Source organism: Corylus avellana, chromosome 4, assembly GCF_965113065.1.
Source record: "Corylus avellana chromosome 4, dhCorAvel1.hap1.2, whole genome shotgun sequence".
Taxonomy (NCBI): domain Eukaryota; kingdom Viridiplantae; phylum Streptophyta; class Magnoliopsida; order Fagales; family Betulaceae; genus Corylus; species Corylus avellana.
In genome coordinates this window covers 34,913,940-34,933,600 of record NC_142493.1, presented here as the reverse complement: position 1 = coordinate 34,933,600, position 19,661 = coordinate 34,913,940, and the positions used below count along the sequence as shown (strand labels likewise).

General features: G+C 36.4%; 3 protein-coding genes across 3 annotated transcripts; 2 read left to right on the top strand and 1 right to left on the bottom strand.

Annotated features, from left to right (window-relative positions):
• Positions 1-339: 339 nt before the first annotated feature.
• Positions 340-19,321, top strand: LOC132178849 (mannosyl-oligosaccharide glucosidase GCS1-like). The gene is given in 24 exon segments (XM_059591417.2): positions 340-852; positions 939-1,012; positions 1,798-1,922; positions 1,925-2,048; positions 2,661-2,835; positions 3,125-3,211; positions 3,330-3,398; positions 3,710-3,806; positions 4,462-4,544; positions 5,277-5,384; positions 6,071-6,192; positions 6,247-6,354; positions 6,515-6,588; positions 6,800-6,925; positions 7,428-7,495; positions 7,763-7,951; positions 8,032-8,082; positions 8,403-8,459; positions 8,716-8,865; positions 9,069-9,160; positions 18,691-18,773; positions 18,776-18,799; positions 18,891-18,954; positions 19,044-19,321. Coding segments are annotated over 24 exon segments (2,595 nt in total). The 5' UTR covers positions 340-552; the 3' UTR covers positions 19,189-19,321.
• On the bottom strand, positions 10,037-11,787 carry LOC148586643 (F-box/LRR-repeat protein At2g40920-like). Its single transcript, XM_088515415.1, has one exon. The coding sequence runs from the start codon at positions 11,589-11,591 to the stop codon at positions 10,416-10,418; it is 1,176 nt and encodes a 391-aa protein (XP_088371541.1). The 5' UTR covers positions 11,592-11,787; the 3' UTR covers positions 10,037-10,415.
• On the top strand, positions 14,996-18,617 carry LOC148586642 (mannosyl-oligosaccharide glucosidase GCS1-like). The gene is made up of 10 exons (XM_088515217.1): positions 14,996-15,159; positions 15,330-15,437; positions 15,599-15,672; positions 15,884-16,009; positions 16,512-16,579; positions 17,239-17,340; positions 17,468-17,518; positions 17,846-17,902; positions 18,159-18,308; positions 18,504-18,617. Exons 2-10 carry the CDS (start codon positions 15,382-15,384, stop codon positions 18,615-18,617), a joined length of 798 nt encoding a protein of 265 aa, XP_088371343.1. The 5' UTR covers positions 14,996-15,159; positions 15,330-15,381.
• Positions 19,322-19,661: the final 340 nt, after the last annotated feature.

Genomic DNA, 19,661 nt, shown 5'->3' with positions numbered 1-19,661 from the left:
AACAACTCAGTCTACTCAAAACATATGTAGTGTGATTTCTCAACCAAAAAAATCAATGCACCAAGTTACTCCCACCGGCACTCTACACATGCAGCTTCAATACATCTGCTACCAACAACTTCAAAACTGATCTACAAGACGTGTGAGAAAGAGTCGTCTTTTTATGTTGTAATTTCGCCTTAACAACGATATGCGCCTTATAAACTGCGCCACTAAAGTATAATATCTCGTCTTAAAAAACTCAAATTACGACAATTGACAAACATAACAAGTTGAGAAGGCCTTTAGATAGCCAGTCGCGTCAAGGGGGTCTTCGGCCCAGTCAATACATACAGGTGGGCTGTAGAGGTGGTCTCCGGCCCAGACGCCCAATTTCATATCCGTCGTGACCGTTTTCCGGTTGACTGATCGAAGGCGCACACACACTACACCGAGCAAAGCGAGCACTGAGTTTCTCAGCCTTAGACTCGCTTCTCATTGTTACCTGAAAATACCTAAATCCCCATATGCGTCTGCGAATTTGGGTTCACATTAAACCCTAGCAATTTGAAAATGACTGGAAATGGCCGAAGAAATGCTCGGAGCAGAATCAAACCCGCCGCGGAAGCCAACGAGGACAGCGCTTCTCTCCGCAACACAAAACCAAACCCGAAAGCACGTAAAGGCAGGAGCAGAGATCATAGCTTCATTCGTATTTTCGACGTTAATCTGAAAGTCGTGTTCGTGCTCAGCGTTTTCGCGTTCTTAGCGATCTTCTTTCTGATTCGTCATCTTGTAAATCCAGCTGAAGAAGCTTCGAGACCTAGGGTTGTTACGCCGTTTCCGGCGCCAAAAGTCATGGACCTTCCTCAGGTTAAATGTGACTTTTTCCCTCTATTTCTTCTGTTTTCCTTTTGGTATTTATAGCATATGAAGTATGGATGAATTGGTTATTACAGTTCCAAGGCGAGCACAGAGAGAGCTTGTATTGGGGAACCTATCGCCCTCACGTTTATCTCGGGATTCGTGCGAGGTATTCCTGTTGCCATTGCGAAAGAATTTATTTGTTCACTGGTTTTTACTATATTATTTGTCTTTCGTGATTGAAGGAATGGTTTATGTATTGAATTTTGGCGTTGCAACATATTCTCTGTAAAATGAACTGTGGACTGGCATCAAAGGAATAGATATCATTATCCAGGTCATGATGGTTATCTGGAAAATTAAAATAATAATAATAATATTTCTAGTGTTGATTTATGTGTTTGTGGAGTAGAGGTTATTGCCTTATTGGTGTATTTCTGTATCGAAACTTTCTAAAGATGGCTAAAGTAGTTTTGGTGCCGGTATACTAGAAATTGGCGTTGAAATGGAAGAAAGTGGGTGGTCGATAATGGCTCTTCATATTTCACAGTAAAGTACGTAAACAAAAATCCTGACTTAAAGATCAAACGTATTTTTTGCACTTGTAGCTTCTTATGCATTTGTAGATAAATAGGCTTGTTTTGGAAATCAAATTTAAGTATTTCATAATCCCCAGACCTGCAAACATGCATGTGTCATGTGGAGTTCGTGTTTGGAAACGACTAAAGCTACTACAATCACTAAAACAAGGCATTTTGCTTGTGCTACAAGCAGAATTCCGGTTCTCTGCAAAATGATATAGTTAAAAAGATCACTTGGCCATTATATTTTGAAAAGGAGAGGAAAATAAAATGTCATTGTTGCATGTTATGGTTTTTATATTCATTTATTCTCCACTTTCATCCAACTTTATGAATTAAAAGATGTGGGGTAATAAGCTGCTGTAACTGGCAGGACTCCACGGTCTCTGATTGCTGGGTTGATGTGGCTTGGTGTAAAGGATGGAAGATATTTCATGAGACATGTCTGCCAAGATTCTGATGTGCTAAGCACATATGGTTGGACACATCATAATGGACGTGATTTGGACACCAAGTTCTGGTTGACCAGGACATGACCTTGGCAACAAGTTTCTTGAAATCAAAGGTTGATGGCAGTGGCTATGGAGGAGATTGGGCTGTTCAGATTGATGTTCAAAGTGAGCAGTAAGTGGCTGGAACCCCCTAAATATGACTTGTGCTTTATCAAATGCATGTGCTATGCTAAGCGTGATTTTTGTATAAATTTAGCCTTAAATTGGAGAAAAAAAGTTTTACAATAAAGTAAAAGTAGCATCTGAAACTGAGTTAAAAATGATGGTCCCGTTAAGACTGCATGTAAGTGATCTCTCAGGTGTTTTGTTTGGCTTTGATTCATAAACAACACAATTGACCATTTGGAGTTGTTTAAATAAACTTATAGTGACTGAATCCTCTAGGTGAGGTTAGGCATCAAGCTATTTTGTTCTATTTTTGTATAAAAGTGTACATTCACTCCTTACCCACTTTTTTTTTTTTTTTTTAAATTATTTTGTTTGGTTCAGAACATTTAATTTCTGAGCTGCAATTTTTTGATAGCGTGTGTGTGTGGGTTGGGGGGGGGGGGGGGGGGGTGGGTGAGGAGAGTGTTGTGCAACTATGACAACTAGACGGCCCATTGGTAATAACCCCTGCATACTTTGCAGTGCACATGGATTTTGGCAGAATGATAGTGTCATCATTAGGCATTCATTTACACCTCCTAACATAAATTGTTACTGTGTTGTGGTTTGTCCACAGATCTAAGTGGAATGAGGACATTGGGGGAACTGCACATATATTTTTCTATATGGCTGATGAAGATGCCAACGCTCTAAGTTTGAGTAGAGATATCTTGGACATTCGTGAGGATTCTCTCCTTGCATCAGGTTCACGAATGGATGTTGTAGATTGGCAGCTTCATTTAAAATCAAAGGTAATGTTTGCAAAGGAGCGTTGGTAAAAATGCAAGTGTTTTGTTTCTTTATGAATGATAGAAGTGCTGCTTTTGTGGAATTATATCCTTGAGCCACTAAGCTTTTTGGCTTTGCTTTTTGTAGATACTATCTTAGGAACTGTGTCATAGAGTAGCATAGTCCTTGATGTTTTCTACTTAACAACAAAAAAAATAAAATAAAAAAAAATAAAATTTGTTTGACAATCTTTTGCATTCTTCGCTTGGACACTGACCTGTTGCCTACACCTTCATGTTTTCTCTTTTGCAGGACAATTTGGAAGTACATTATTCTGGTTTTAAGACAAATCACATTCACAATTTATCTGATCTTGTCCTGGGAAACCTTGGAGCACAAGTACGTCAGATTTTCATTTGCATCCCGATTTCTAATTCCATATTTGTATTAGACTGTTTGAACAACTGTGCTGCTCAAATTGCTATTGATTTCTTTCCTTTTTTGTACATGTAACCAGGCAAGGAAGTTTGGTTGGCTGAAGCTATCAGACACATCTGATCATTCTCCAAATCTTATAATTTTCCAGGTATGTGGATATAGTGTTAATAACTAATTTAGGATCTTAAAGCTGTGGATTCTCTGTCAACTGCGCAAGATTTTTTTCCTAGTCCATTGCTGGTGACTCGAGCTTATGGGCTACTAACAAAAGGTAGCAGCTCCTATCCTCCCTCGGGGGGCACCAAAAAAGAGAGAGAGAAAGAGATCCTAGTGAAAGTGGGTTTCAATCCATAGTCTCTAATATGAACGAAGTGTCTAATAACTAAGTTAGCTGACACCTTTCATCCTTGGATTCTACGTTCTCACTACCTTCTCCTGATGTTTTCCAATTCTATGCAGATTTCTGCTCGGATTCCTTTCAAAGCGGATATTGTGTTTGTCTCTGGAACTGGTTTGCAAAGCTCAAGAGTTGAAGAACGTGTCAGCAGCCTTACAGGTGCCTACCACATCCATTCAATATGATAATATGTCAATGATATGCATTTTCAATTTTCTTTTTTTATTTTTAATTTGAGCTCTAGCATGTCCGCTGCTTTACCCAAGCAGACAAGATTTATATATGAGAAAGTCCAAAAAATATACAAGGTAAAAAGTAAAATAAAAGAAAACAAAGCTGGCACCTGAAACTTGAGCTAGGTAAAATCAGACTTCTTTATAGGGGATCTGTACGTTTAATCTTTGAAAATCATTGTGGGTTACCATTATGACTAGGTTGTTGAACCAATTTCCATTATGCCTTCAATCTTACTGCTAATCTTGCTTTTTATCATGGTTTCTGTCAAAATAATAAATTAGTCCTCTTTACCGCTAAGTATCCTGTCAAATCGATAAATATAGTCCTCTTTACTGCTAATTATCTAGGATATGTTTCTCTATATCCAGATCTGTAGGCCTTTCATCATTTTCATTTTTTGGCTTGGTAAGTTTGAAGCTAGGTCCTAGCCTCATCCCAGCCTTCCCTTTACCACCGGAGCCAAGGCCCAGGGGCAGATCCTTCCTGAATTTAGGGAAAGTTTTCTACATAAGCTTCCAAATGAAATGTTGTTATTTCTCCTTTCTGACTCTCTGTTAGTTTTACTGTTAAATATTAGGTACCTTACTGACTGATCAGTTGAAAGAGAAGCAAAGAGAAATTGACGCTAAATTTGAGAAGAGCTTTAACCTGGCTGACAAGGTATTGAACTGTTAGTCGTTGGAAACTATTTCCCTTTACTCTATCATTGTTCTAGTTTGATACTATGTATAACACACTGTAGCATCGCACCTGGTTAAATGTCTTCCCACCAGTGACATCTCTTTTAAGTAGTTGCATGGATGATGTGAGGTAACGTATAGTACTCCCTACTATGATATTGTTTTAGTTCTGAACAATGTGGTGGAATAGTGAATGCTCTGGATAAGCTGATTAAACTTTGGTGATTGAATAAGTTTGCCCACCATCTTGCGTACTTCATTGAACTATGAGGTGTCTTATGTGATATCTGCAGCCTACTTAAGTCCTTATTTTCCCTTGCATTGAGGCCTTCCCTCATGCTTCCTTTACTTTTAGTATGCTATTAATGATTTCTGATCTAATAGTTAGTTTGCTCCAAGCCCATATCTGAAATTTCAAAATTAAAAAAGAAAAAGAAAAATGTAATTAAGCCAAACAACTGTTGAGGTTGGTTAAATACATCCATGAAAACAGTGTGAGAGTCAATCCTTTAGCTGCACATTTTCGATTGCTTGAAACTTCCTATGTCTGATTTAATTCTAGAAAACTAAAACTACAAAGGCAAATTAGTGGAAGGAAGGAAGAGGAGTCATCAGTCATTTTAAATGTTTTTCCTTTAAGTTTGTTTTATGCATGTAAATTTTATTCTGCTTGAACTGGAAGAATTCTGAAAATTTGGTATTATATTTTCAGCTCGATTCTGAATCTGTGATTGTTGGTAAGGCTGCTGTTGGAAACTTGTTGGGTGGCATAGGCTATTCCTATGGCCAGTCAAAAATTTCACTCCCAAGGGACCCAAATGTAAGCATTATGAATTTGTTTTGTTTCCATTGTATTTTATGTGATGTAAGATCTTTGTCAGTAGCATCTAAGCATTAAGTTGATAAATGTTGATCATTCCAAACATAAATGACGACATCAGCAATATGATGTTCTTCTACATGTTTTGACTTTTGCACTATTACTTCACGTCTAAGGTTGCATCATTATCAAGCTTGATGTCTAGTTAGTTAGCTTGGTCATAGCGATTACAATGGTGTTTGAGATCTTGATAAGTTTTTTAGTTAATGTTAACAGAATGATTAATAGAGCAGTGAGAGGAAAAGGCAAATGAATCTTTCTGTGGTTTCCTGTCTTTCTTGTGGCTTGCCAATAACATAATCAGATATAGCGTTGCTGAATAAATGACCCATTACTTGATACACTTCACTTCCGAAACCTTTGATTTCAAGAGTAGTGGTATATATCAGAAATAAAAAGGCAAAACTCAAGTATTAGTTATTAGGTTTTTTGCATTATCTTCTGTTGTTTGCAGTAGTAATTATGTTCTGACAGGCTTAACAATGGGGCATTTTCGTTCTTAATTTTCGTGTTGTTTTTTCCCCCACTTTTGCAACCTGTGGAACTGCTATTATTCATATTTATTATCAGCTGTCATCAATTTCAACATCTGACAAAGTCATACAGTGGGCCATTTTCTCTTACAGCTTGGAGGTCTTGATAATGTTATTTCATATTGGCCAGCTGAGCTTTACACAGCTGTTCCAAGTCGACCCTTCTTCCCAAGGGGATTTTTATGGGATGAAGGTTTTCATCAGCTGCTGATCTGGTTAACTACTAATAATTACCAGTAACACCATATATATACTATTAATTTTGACAGGCGTTGGGATATTCACATTTGCTTGGATATCATTGGACACTGGTTAGATCTAATGAATGTTGATGGATGGATTCCACGTGAGCAAATTTTGGGTGCTGAAGCTCTAAGGTGATCTGGAGTATCTTATTTGGCTGTACCATTTTTCTAAAGAACAATTTTTACTTAAGAAAAAGGTTATATGAAGTGCCTTTTTCAATTATGTGCAACAAATTTGATGTTTTGGTTTCTCCAATAAAGTAATGCAAAGTCTTTTCTTGAGTGCTTGCAGTAAGGTTCCAGAGGAATTTGTTCCCCAACATCCCACTAATGGAAATCCACCTACTCTGTTTTTAGTGTTACGTGGTAAGGTTTTCTCTCAATGAACTTTTGCTTCTTCTTTTTTTCCCAGTTGTGCGTATTTCTTGCTTCTGTGTTTCAGTTATGCATGATAACAGGAGATTAAATCATTTGCTACTCTGTCTTTCCATATTAAAAGTATACTTAATTATCTAATTAAGAATGGACTATTTTCTATAAACCTAATTTTCAATGTATTTTGAAACTTTCCTTCTAGATATTGTTCATAGCTTAAAGAAAAACAAGTTTACTGCCACCGAAAGCAATGAGGTCTCTTCATTTCTAGAACGGGCTTTTGTTCGCCTTGAAGCCTGGTTCCAATGGTTCAATACTACCCAGTCAGGTATATAATAAGGTTAATCTTTCTTCTTTTTTCTCTTTTTGTTTCTTTGGGGATGGGGGCAGGGATGGAGGGAGGGGGTAAATAATACATGTGATGATTGTCTGTAATTTTATTGAGGGTGTGGACTATGTAAAAGATCAGTGTTTATTATGTGTATAAGTTTACATCAGTTTTCTACGCATTCCAACCTCCTTTCTGTAGCCCTGATGTTATCTAAAATGGTATCACGATACATGTAAAGATTGTGTAATATTATTTCAGGATATAGTCTATGTGTAGCATTTGCTGGCATGGTGTATATATGTATATGCTTGTACACATGTACTTCAACTTTTTACCTTGTTCATCTACCTAATGCAACTCTCCCTACTCAGAGCTTGATGTCATTCGGGATAATAGATTTTTAGACAACTGGAATCACACAACAGATACATGCTTGTCTGCATTGGATTTAATTTTCAATTTTCTGATTTACTTAAGAGTATTTTCTTCATTAACACAGGAAACGATAAGACCAGCTATTATTGGCACGGGAGGGACAGTACAACAACGCGTGAACTAAATCCAAAGGTTCTATTTTGCAGCATTAATAAGTCTTAAAGTATACAGATTTTTTTTCCTTTCTCTTTCTTTCCTATAGAATGTAATATTTACTATTGGGGTAATTTATAATTTAGGTATAACCTTTCATTTATTTTATGAGCTTCTTGGGGTCCAAGTAGCATGATTTAGGGAGGAAAAGCACAATAGTGAACCGGGGCAGACATTATCGCCTTGAACCATTGGGATTTGGTGCATTTGAAACATTTATGCAATAAATGGCTTTTATCTTGTAAGGTTGAGAGCGTTCCTTCACTTCATGCTGCAACCTCTTTTCCTCTGTCCTCTGGGTTGGATGATTATCCACGTGCTTCACACCCAAGTGAAGATGAACGTCACTTGGATCTTAGATGCTGGATGTATCTTGCAGCAGAATGCATGCATTCCACTGCAGAGCTTTTTGATAAGGATAATAAACCTGGAAAGGTATAATAATGAGAAAAGATATCTAGAATACTCTTATAACTCTTCTATCAGTTAATTGACCTTTGAAATAAATGATGCAGGATTATGGTAAAACAGCTAAGCTGCTCTCAGATTTTGAAATTCTGAATCACGTTTGTTATTATCATGCTGTTTGAAAGTGTTTCTCATTCCTCTGCTCTTTGATCTTTCTCAATTAGTAATATGTGAAATGACGGTGTTATCTTATACCATAAATATTTAGTACTTTTGGAATATTTATCACAAATAATTTGTCTCTTACTGCTTTCGGAAAGAAATGAGGGGGGCATGGAGGGTTAATATATATTGGTATTTTCTTCTAGATAAATTCTAGGAAATAATTGATTATTACTAGATTGGATGCTTAGGTGAGTATACTTAATATGGGGGTTGCTATTTTATATATGTGCTTGAATGCTTGATGTTTAAACAGCTGCACTTTGATGAGGCATACGGAGCTTTTTTTGATTTTGGAAATCATACTGAAAAGGTACACTGTCTGTATGTTTTTGTTCCTCTCAAAATTTGATACCATTTTTTATAATTGCATTTTCACAAACATAAACTGCAAATGGTACATGCTAGCATTTGCTATCACTCTTGAAACAATAGCTTTAGAAGGATTCTGTTGTCAAATAGGCTTTTGCCCTCATAAATCAGATATCATTTGGTGAACACGTCTTGCTATAACCTTTTTGCTCCTAACATTTACCTGCTTGTTTTGAAAGTTGGTTTAATCATGTTAGGTTCGCTTAAGTTGGAAAGAGAAGAAGATAGGAGACAATTATGCAAATCGAGAGCTCGTGCGCGAAGTGTTAGAAAGGCCTCAGTTGAGACTGGTTCCTCATGTTGGTTATGTCAGTCTTTTCCCATTTATTGGGAGGCTTATTCCACCTGTAAGTTACACAGACAATCTAATCTTGAAGATGATACTTGAACTGTTATTTGGTGCTTCTGTCTTTTCTTACTCTGGGGCACGGAAATATTAAGCTAGTACTTTTTTTTTTTTTTTTTTTTTTTTTTGTGTGTGTGTAGTAGGTGGGTTTGTGGTTTTGTCCATTTGGTATCCTTGATCTCTCAAGTGTATTGTTTAACACAGGGATCATGGATTCTGAAAAAACAGCTTGACCTCATCTCAAACCAAAGTATCCTATGGACAGACTATGGGCTCCGTTCTCTTGCCAAAACAAGGTGTATAATCTGCTCGTTCTTTTCTTTATAATTTAGGGTTAAACGCAATTTTGATACCTGTGATTAGGCCCAAAATCAAACATACCCTCGGTTTCAAAAAGTATACCAACTGGTCCTTGTGATTATTAAAAATACACACTTGGTACTTTCGTCCATATTTCACCCTGTTTGTTTCCCATCAACAACATCAAAGGTCAAACATGGAACAAGGCAGGTTAAAAAGAACGGGAAAAAGCTAATAAAAAATCTGCAATATAAACACACCTTAAAAAGCAATGCAGAAAGGTTATCTACTTATCAGGACATTGATGAATTGAAAAAAATGAAAATGCATTTGAAAATTTTAATTTGCATAGCAATAACATTTAAACAAGACCTCCATAGCTGTTGAGCACTTGAGCAGCAGCAGTTTTTCCACGGCTACTAAGCATCTCATACCACTGAATGTATACTAGCTAAAATGTGAATATATCTAATGCAGCTGTACAATTGTCATAGTAGTCCTACAACGACCATCTCAAATGGTAGTTCAATGGTCTCAAGAAAATCTTCAAAGTGGTCAAGTACAAACTAAGGCATAGGTTTGAATCCCGCAATGAAAATCTCCATGTTTAATTAGTGTAAACCACTATGTGTTCCATTGATGCCAGTAAAAGACTAAGCCAAACTATGCCTCAATCAAGACTAGAAAGAGAGTCAGACTAGAGGGAAGCTTGCATTTCCCACCGAAAGTATTGTAGGATCGAGTGTCTCAATGTGTTCATCCTATTCAGCAAGCAAGGAGAAGAAGTACGCCCCATATACATAAATTATGATAACATGCTTGGAAGGAACAATATGAATACACATTTTGAATTAATTTTAAGCAGACCTGAGACTCAGAGAAAAAGTAGCAATCCATGTGCAAAATGAACCCATCTTGGAGGAGATGAATCCAAGCGAGGTGAATAATATATATGAAGAACTCAGTGCACAAAAACATAACACTCATTTTCGTAAAACTCGGAGACATCTGAAACACAATCCACATGTTTGTGAAGAGAATATCTTGTTTTCAACTCACCAACAAATTTAAACCAACTTTTCTGCCTAATTAACAGTTGGCCAATTGGGGATTAAAAAATGCATTAAAACAAAGTATTAGAACAAAAAGTACCTGCAAAGTAACATGGATATTCGATTATCAATAGTCCCAAGAAAATTGCTTATTATGATAATATTTATTGGAGAATATTTTGGAGATAAAAAAAAAAAATCATTTTACAACAGAAGCAGCAGTTTTGCACTCAGAGAGGAATAAGGATGTCCATGTTGCTAAATTGGCCCTATCCTCTGCCTCCATCTCGTCATCGAAATTAATGTTGACGACTTTAATGATGACTTTACGAAAAGGATCCCGGATCAAATCCGATAACTCGACCCAACAGGGCAATCCGGTGACTTCAACCCGCCTAAAAGTTCCCATCTTCATATTATAATAGAGAAAGAATCGACGATGATCTAATGAACCCCGTACTGAAACATTTGGTTGTAGCAACATCTCGCCGGTTTTAAGGTTTATGGCAAGAACTTTGTTAGACCTCGTCCAACCAAAAGGCATATGAATTGTTTGCATAACCCACTTGTGATTATTGTAGTCCTCCAATATCCATAACTTAAACTTGTCGTACTCCTCTTCGCTGTCATAATATTTCCTCAAAGCCAAACGTCCACCAAATTGAGTTAGATCTCCCCAGAACGAATCATCAGGATACGGGATCTTTCTAACTTGGCCCTCCACTATATCAAAAGCAAATATATATTTCTCTGGCTTACCATTATAAGAATCATGGTTAAAATGAATTGCGCCATTTGCAAAAACTGGATCACTGCGGGTAAAAAATAATTTTATTTGTTCAAGTGGAAAAGGGTGTATCTGACTCCATGATCCGCTGCCTCGCGTGAAAACCCAGAAAAGCGTCTTCAATAACTTTCGATAATAGACGTTTTGAACAAAGAGAACCTTGTGCTCGTGCTCGTTGGACAAAATATCAAATCCATAGTAGTAGACTTTATCTAAATACCAATCATACAAAGCAGGAGGACGAAGAGGAATATCGGCAAGAGTGGAGTACTCACCGGTATCGGGCCTATAGATGTGTAATTTACAGCCCAAGCGAAACAAGATCTTGTCGTTGGTTACTGCACTTTCTGAAGACAAGATTCCGGGAAGTATTTCGGAAGGGACTGAGGGAAGCATAGTGGCAGGGCCTAGGGTGCCATCCTTTTGGATTTTTGCGGAGTAGAAGTATTTATTCCCCAAATTCTGGACAGAGAACAGGACTCGGCGGCTGCAAGATTGAGTGCTGAAGTGACGATGGCCCAAGGAACGGTGGCGAATTAGGGTGTTGAAGGATTGGGAAATCCTTCTCAGACCCAAGCAGAGAGACATGTTTTGCCTGCGTGCACTACTGCAAGTATGTGTCTTTAATCTTTATTAGGCGGCGTGGAATGGATGGGAAAAATATTTTGTGATAGTTAGGGCTTTTGCCCTTTTTATAATAGATATACACAAGTACATGGATCAAGCATCGTCATACTGTCGAGTTGAGTGTTGAAGAACAACATCCAAGCCCATTGGATATTCTGAAATTTGCGTCCAGCCCATTTTCGACTGGGTCCCTGAGCTCTAGCATGTCCGCTGCTTTACCCAAGCAGACAAGATTTATATATGAGAAAGTCCAAAAAATATACAAGGTAAAAAGTAAAATAAAAGAAAACAAAGCTGGCTCCTGAAACTTGAGCTAGGTAAAATCAGACTTCTTTATAGGGGATCTGTAGGTTTAATCTTTGAAAATCATTGTGGGTTACCATTATGACTAGGTTGTTCAACCAATTTCCATTATGCCTTCAATCTTACTGCTAATCTTGCTTTCTATCATGGTTTCTGTCAAAATAATAAATTAGTCCTCTTTACCGCTAAGTATCCTGTCAAAACGATAATATAGTCCTCTTTACTGCTAATTATCTAGGATATGTTTCTCTATATCCAGATCTGTAGGCCTTTCATCATTTTCATTTTCGGCTTGGTAAGTTTGAAGCTAGGTCCTAGCCTCATCCCAGCCTTCCCTTTACCACCGGAGCCAAGGCCCAGGGGCAGATCCTTCCTGAATTTAGGGAAAGTTTTCTACATAAGCTTCCAAATGAAATGTTGTTATTTCTCCTTTCTGACTCTCTGTTAGTTTTACTGTTAAATATTAGGTACCTTACTGACTGATCAGTTGAAAGAGAAGCAAAGAGAAATTGACGCTAAATTTGAGAAGAGCTTTAACCTGGCTGACAAGGTATCGAACTGTTAGTCGTTGGAAACTATTTCCATTAACTCTATCATTGTTCTAGTTTGATACTATATATAACACACTGTGGCATCGCACCTGATTAAATGTCTTCCCACCAGTGACATCTCTTTTAAGTAGTTGCATGGATGATGTGAGGTAACATATAGTACTCCCTACTATGATATTGTTTTAGTTCTGAACAATGTGGTGGAATAGTGAATGCTCTGGATAAGCTGATTAAACTTTGGTGATTGAATAAGTTTGCCCACCATCTTGCGTACTTCATTGAACTATGAGGTGTCTTATGTGATATCTGCAGCCTACTTAAGTCCTTATTTTCCCTTGCATTGAGGCCTTCCCTCATGCTTCCTTTACTTTTAGTATGCTATTAATGATTTCTGATCTAATAGTTAGTTTGCTCCAAGCCCATATCTGAAATTTCAAAATTAAAAAAGAAAAAAAGAAAAAGAAAAATGTAATTAAGCCAAACAACTGTTGAGGTTGGTTAAATACATTCATGAAAACAGTGTGAGAGTCAATCCTTTAGCTGCACATTTTCGATTGCTTGAAACTTCCTGTGTCTGATTTAATTCTAGAAAACTAAAACTACAAAGGCAAATTAGTGGAAGGAAGGAAGAGGAGTCATCAGTCATTTTAAATGTTTTTCCTTTAAGTTTGTTTTATGCATGTAAATTTTATTCTGCTTGAACTGGAAGAATTCTGAAAATTTGGTATTATATTTTCAGCTCGATTCTGAATCTGTGATTGTTGGTAAGGCTGCTGTTGGAAACTTGTTGGGTGGCATAGGCTATTCCTATGGCCAGTCAAAAATTTCACTCCCAAGGGACCCAAATGTAAGCATTACGAATTTGTTTTGTTTCCGTTGTATTTTATGTGATGTAAGATCTTTGTCAGTAGCATCTAGGCATTAAGTTGATAAATGTTGATCATTCCAAACATAAATGACGACATCAGCAATATGATGTTCTTCTTCTACATGCTTTGACTTTTGCACTATTACTTCACGTCTCAGGTTGCATCATTATCAAGCTTGATGTCTAGTTAGTTAGCTTGGTCATAGCTAGGGGTGTAAACGAGCCGAGCTTGAGCGAGCTTCCCTTGTTCAAGCTTGGCTCGTTTAAATTTTACTCGAGCTCGAGCTCGAGTCGAGCTTAAGGGCGAGCCAAAAAAATCGAGCTCGAGCTAATAATAAGTCGAGCCGAACCAGCTCGCGAGCTGGCTCTTATATTTAATATTTTTGTTTTAAAATTTTTTTTTAACTTCAAGTACTCTTAAACGGCTTAAGAAGTTAGTTTGCATATGAGCATTTGTTTAGCCTGACTAGTCGAGTATGGAGTCTGAGTCAATACAGCAAGACATTTTGTTTCAAAGAGAGAGGATATGCATTCTTTTATAGATAAGCAAACTTGGAGATTGATGTTTTCTTAACAATGTGGGACAAGTTAACATGTTGCATTCAAACTGCATTGGGACAACGCCCCCTACAAAAAAATATTTTTTTAACGTTTCTCTCTCAATTCCCCTCACCAGTCACAACGGATCTTCCACCTAAACTCTCGTTTCCCACTCTCTCACTCTCACTCACCAGACAGGTAGTGATAGTGTTTGGGTCTGTTTGATTCTTCAATAATTTATGTCTTTCGCAATCTTCCTCAATAGTTTCTGCTTGATTCTTCTTCCTTTCGTTTGGATTTGCTCTAATTAAATCGAGGTCTTTTTAATGATTGCTCTCTCTCTCTTTGATCACGAAGGATCTAGAATTTTTCATTCTCTAATGGTTAAATATAAATGTAATTTTAAGGTTTTAATAATTATGAGATTTATAATTAATTATGTATTACTTAGTTTATATATATATATATATATATATATATATATATATATATATACACACACTCGAGCTTATACGAGCTGTTCACGAGCTTAGCCGAGTCGAGCCGAGCTTGCTTCGTTTAATATTCGAGTTAGGATTTATGTTCATGAAGTGCTTTATTTAATATTCGAGTCGAGCACGAGCCGAGCTTATGCGAGCCGAGCCCGAGCTTGCTCGCGAGACGCTTCGCTCACTTAACAGCCCTAGTCATAGCGATTACAATGGTGTTTGAGATCTTGATAAGTTTTTTAGTTAATGTTAACAGAATGATTAATAGAGCAGTGAGAGGAAAAGGCAAATGAATCTGGTTTCCTGTCTTTCTTGGGGCTTTCCAATAACATAATCAGATATAGCGTTGCTGAATAAATGACCTATCACTTGATACACTTCACTTCCGAAACCTTTGATTTCAAGAGTAGTGGTATATATCAGAAATAAAAAGGCAAAACTCAAGTATTAGTTAGGTTTTTTGCATTATCTTCTGCTGTTTGCAGTAGTAATTATGTTCTGACAGGCTTAACAATGGAGCATTTTCATTCTTAATTTTCGTGTTGTTTTTTCCCCCTCTTTTGCAACCTGTGGAACTGCTATTATTCATATTTATCATCAGCTGTCATCAATTTCAACATCTGACAAAGTCATACAGTGGGCCATTTTCTCTTACAGCTTGGAGGTCTTGATAATGTTATTTCATATTGGCCAGCTGAGCTTTACACAGCTGTTCCAAGTCGACCCTTCTTCCCAAGGGGATTTTTATGGGATGAAGGTTTTCATCAGCTGCTGATCTGGTTAGTGGTCTATTTTACTATTCTATTCCAATTTTGTTATTCCATTTTCACATGTGCAGATATCCTGTTAGCTTCATGTTTTAGAAGATATGCAATTTCTCCAAATGTGGTGTTTCTTAACTACTAATAATTACCAGTAACACCATATATATATTATTAAATTTTGACAGGCGTTGGGATATTCACATTTGCTTGGATATCATTGGACACTGGTTAGATCTAATGAATGTTGATGGATGGATTCCACGTGAGCAAATTTTGGGTGCTGAAGCTCTAAGGTGATCTGGAGTATCTTATTTGGCTGTACCATTTTTCTAAAGAACAATTTTTACTTAAGAAAAAGGTTATATGAAGTGCCTTTTTCAATTATGTGCAACAAATTTTGTTGTTTTGGTTTCTCCAATAAAGTAATGCAAAGTCTTTTCTTGAGTGCCTGCAGTAAGGTTCCAGAGGAATTTGTTCCCCAACATCCCACTAATGGAAATCCACCTACTCTGTTTTTAGTGTTACGTGGTAAGTTTTTCTCTCAATGAACTTTTGCTTCTTCTTTTTTTCCCAGTTGTGCATATTTCTTGCTTCTGTGTTTCAGTTATGCATGATAACAGGATATTAAATCATTTGCTACTCTGTCTTTCCATATTAAAAGTATACTTAATTATCTAATTAAGAATGGACTATTTTCTGTAAACCTAATTTTCAATGTATTTTGAAACTTTCCTTCTAGATATTGTTCATAGCTTAAAGAAAAACAAGTTTACTGCCACTGAAAGCAATGAGATCTCTTCATTTCTAGAACGGGCTTTTGTTCGCCTTGAAGCCTGGTTCCAATGGTTCAATACTACCCAGTCAGGTATATAATAAGGTTAATCTTTCTTCTTTTTTCTCTTTTTGTTTCTTTGGGGATGGGGGCAGGGATGGAGGGAGGGGGTAAATAATACATGTGATGATTTTCTGTAATTTTATTGAGGGTGTGGACTATGTAAAAGATCAGTGTTTATTATGTTTATAAGTTTACATCAGTTTTCTACCCATTCCAACCTCCTTTCTGTAGCCCTGATGTTATCTAAAATGGTATCACGATACATGTAAAGATTGTGTAATATTATTTCAGGATATAGACTATGTGTAGCATTTGCTGGCATTGTGTATATATGTATATGCTTGTACACATGTACTTCAACTTTTTTCCTTGTTCATCTACCTAATGCAACTCTCCCTACTCAGAGCTTGATGTCATTCGGGATAATAGATTTTTTAGACAACTGGAATCACACAACAGATACATGCTTGTCTGCATTGGATTTAATTTTCAATTTTCTGATTTACTTGGAGTATTTTCTTCATTAACACAGGAAACGATAAGACCAGCTATTATTGGCACAGGTGGGACAGTACAACAACTCGTGAACTAAATCCAAAGGTTCTATTTTGCAGCATTACTAGGTCTTAAAGTATACAGATTTTTTTTTCCTTTCTCTTTCTTTCCTATAGAATGTAATATTTACTATTGGGGTAATTTATAATTTAGGTATAAACTTTCATTTGTTTTATGAGCTTCTTGGGGTCCAAGTAGCATGATTTAGGGAGGAAAAGCAAAATAGTGAACCAGGGCAGACATTATCGCCTTGAACCATTGGGATTTGGTGCATTTGAAACATTTATACAATAAATGACTTTTATCTTGTAAGGTTGAGAGGGTTCCTTCACTTCATGCTGCAAAATCTTTTCCTTTTTTTTTTAATGCATTTCTGGTACAATAAATTAGAGAGACCCAGTACAACTATTGTGCTTTATTCATATTTCTTGACCCTTTGGACTCGGCAAAAGTATTTGTTAGTGGCCATCTGTGTGTAGTGTAATCGTTTTTGCCAACCCTCCTTACCACTCACCACCTCAATGTAATTTATTTTTGATTTATTTTGACTCTTGATTTTTGGTGGTCCTAGGACTAATATGATGCCATACATAATTCCAATTTTGATTTTATTTTGGAGTTTATCAGTGTAATGTTGGATTTCTGGAAAGAGTTTTCCGAATTGTTGAGAAGTGGTAAACTGACGTCGTTTCTGAAATCTCCAGACACTGTCCTCTGGGTTGGATGATTATCCACGTGCTTCACACCCAAGTGAAGATGAATGTCACTTGGATCTCAGATGCTGGATGTATCTTGCAGCAGAATGCGCAATTCCATTGTAGAGCTTTTTGATAAGGATAATAAACCTGGAAAGGTATAATAATGAGAAAAGATATCTAGAATACTCTTATTACTCTTCTATCAGTTAATTGACCTTTGAAATAAATGATGCAGGATTATGGTAAAACAGCTAAGCTGCTCTCAGATTTTGAAATTCTGAATCAGGTTTGTTATTATCATGCTGTCTGAAAGTGTTTCTCATTCCTCTACTCTTTGATCTTTCTCAATTAGTAATCTGTGAAATGACGGTGTTATCTTATACCATAAATATTTAGTACTTTTGGAATATTTATCACAAATAATTTGTCTCTTACTGCTTTCAGAAAGAAATGAGGGGGGCATGGAGGGTTAATATATATTGGTATTTTCTTCTAGATAAATTCTAGGAAATAATTGATTATTACTAGATTGGATGCTTAGGTGAGTATACTTAATATGGGCCGGGGGTTGCTATTATAGTTCAATTTATATATGTGCTTGATGTTTAAACAGATGCACTTAGCTGATGCATACGGAGCTTATTTTGATTTTGGAAATCATATTGAAAAGGTACACTGTCTGTATATTTTTGTTCCTCTCAAAATTTGATACCATTTTTTATAATTGCATTTTCACAAACATAAACTGCACATGGTACATTCTAGCATTTGCTATCACTGTTGAAACAATAGCTTTAGAAGGATTCTGTTGTGAATTAGGCTTTTGCCCTCATGAATCAGATATTATTTGGTTAACACTTCTTGCTATAACCTTTTTGCTCAGAACATTTACCTGCTTGTTTTGAAAGTTGGTTTAATCATGCTAGGTTTCTTTAAGTTGGAAAGAGAAGAAGATAGGAGACAATTATGCAAATCGAGAGCTCGTGCACGAAGTGTTAGAAAGGCCTCAGTTGAGACTGGTTCCTCGTGTTGGTTATGTCAGTCTTTTCCCATTCATTGGGAGGCTTATTCTACCTGTAAGTTACACAGTAACACAGACAATCTAATTTTGAAGATGATACTTGAACTGTTATTTGGTGCTTCTGTCTTTTTTTTCTCTGGAGCACGGAAATATTAAGCTATTGCTTTTTTTTTTGTGTGTGTGTAGTAGGTGGGTTTGTGGTTTTGTGCATTTGGTATCATTGATCTCTTAAGTGTATTGTTTAACACAGGGATCATGGATTCTGGAAAAACAGCTTGACCTCATCTCAAGCCAAAGTATCCTATGGACAGACTATGGGCTCCGTTCTCTTGCCAAAACAAGGTGTATAATCTGCTCGTGCTAATCTGATGACTTACTTGAGACCTTGTTGATTCTAGAACTAATCTGACTACAACATGTCATTTTGTATGCTACAGCTCAGTATACATGAAACGCAACACAGAGCATGACCCACCTTATTGGAGAGGTCCAATTTGGATGAACATAAATTACATGATTCTTTCGCACTCCACCATTACTCTAAAGGTAAACCTTCATGCTTTATACAAAAGAAAAGGAACCTAAAAGAAAACAAAAAGAGTCTTTTACAACAAGTCTTTTGTGGTGATTGTCACAGAAGATGGACCATATAAGGACAGAGCCAAAGCCACCTATGATGAGCTGAGGAGCAATTTGATTAGGTACTGTCTCACACAATGGCTGAATATGGCTTAAGCTCATCAGAACTCACCAATTAATTTAAATAATATATATTCTTCCCTTGCTGTAGAAATGTGGTTCGCAATCGTTGCAACACTGGGTTTTTGTGGGAACAGTATGATCAGAAGAAAGGCAAGGGAAAAGGTGCACGGCTTTTTACGGGTTGGACATCACGTGTGCTATTAATCATGGCAGAAGCTTATGAAGAAAGTTAGGACACATTATTTAAGAATTGTTAAATATGAATTTATGATTAGATTCCATCCTTTTAAAAAAATTAAATGTTAAGAATATGGAAAGTCTTTAAATATTGTATTCATATTTATAAGTTTCTATTTTTTCTCTCTATTTATCTTTTCAAGTATCTTATTCAAATTTGAAATCTTTTTTTTTTCCTCCAATTTTATTATTTTTCAACAACTAATTGTTCAAATCCTTAAAATCAGATCATATCTAATTAGTGATTAAAAAAAATGAGATGTTAGAAAAACTTGAATATAAAACCTTAATAAGTAATTTTGCATTTCAAAAAGCGAGAATAATGCCTTTTAAATAAAAATATAATATTAAATTAAACATTAGGAAAAAATGCGAAATTAGTCATTGTGGTTTACCTTATTTACAATTAGCTCCATGTGGTATCAAAATGAACTCACACGGGCTTGAGGTATGCCAAAAGAGCAATTTA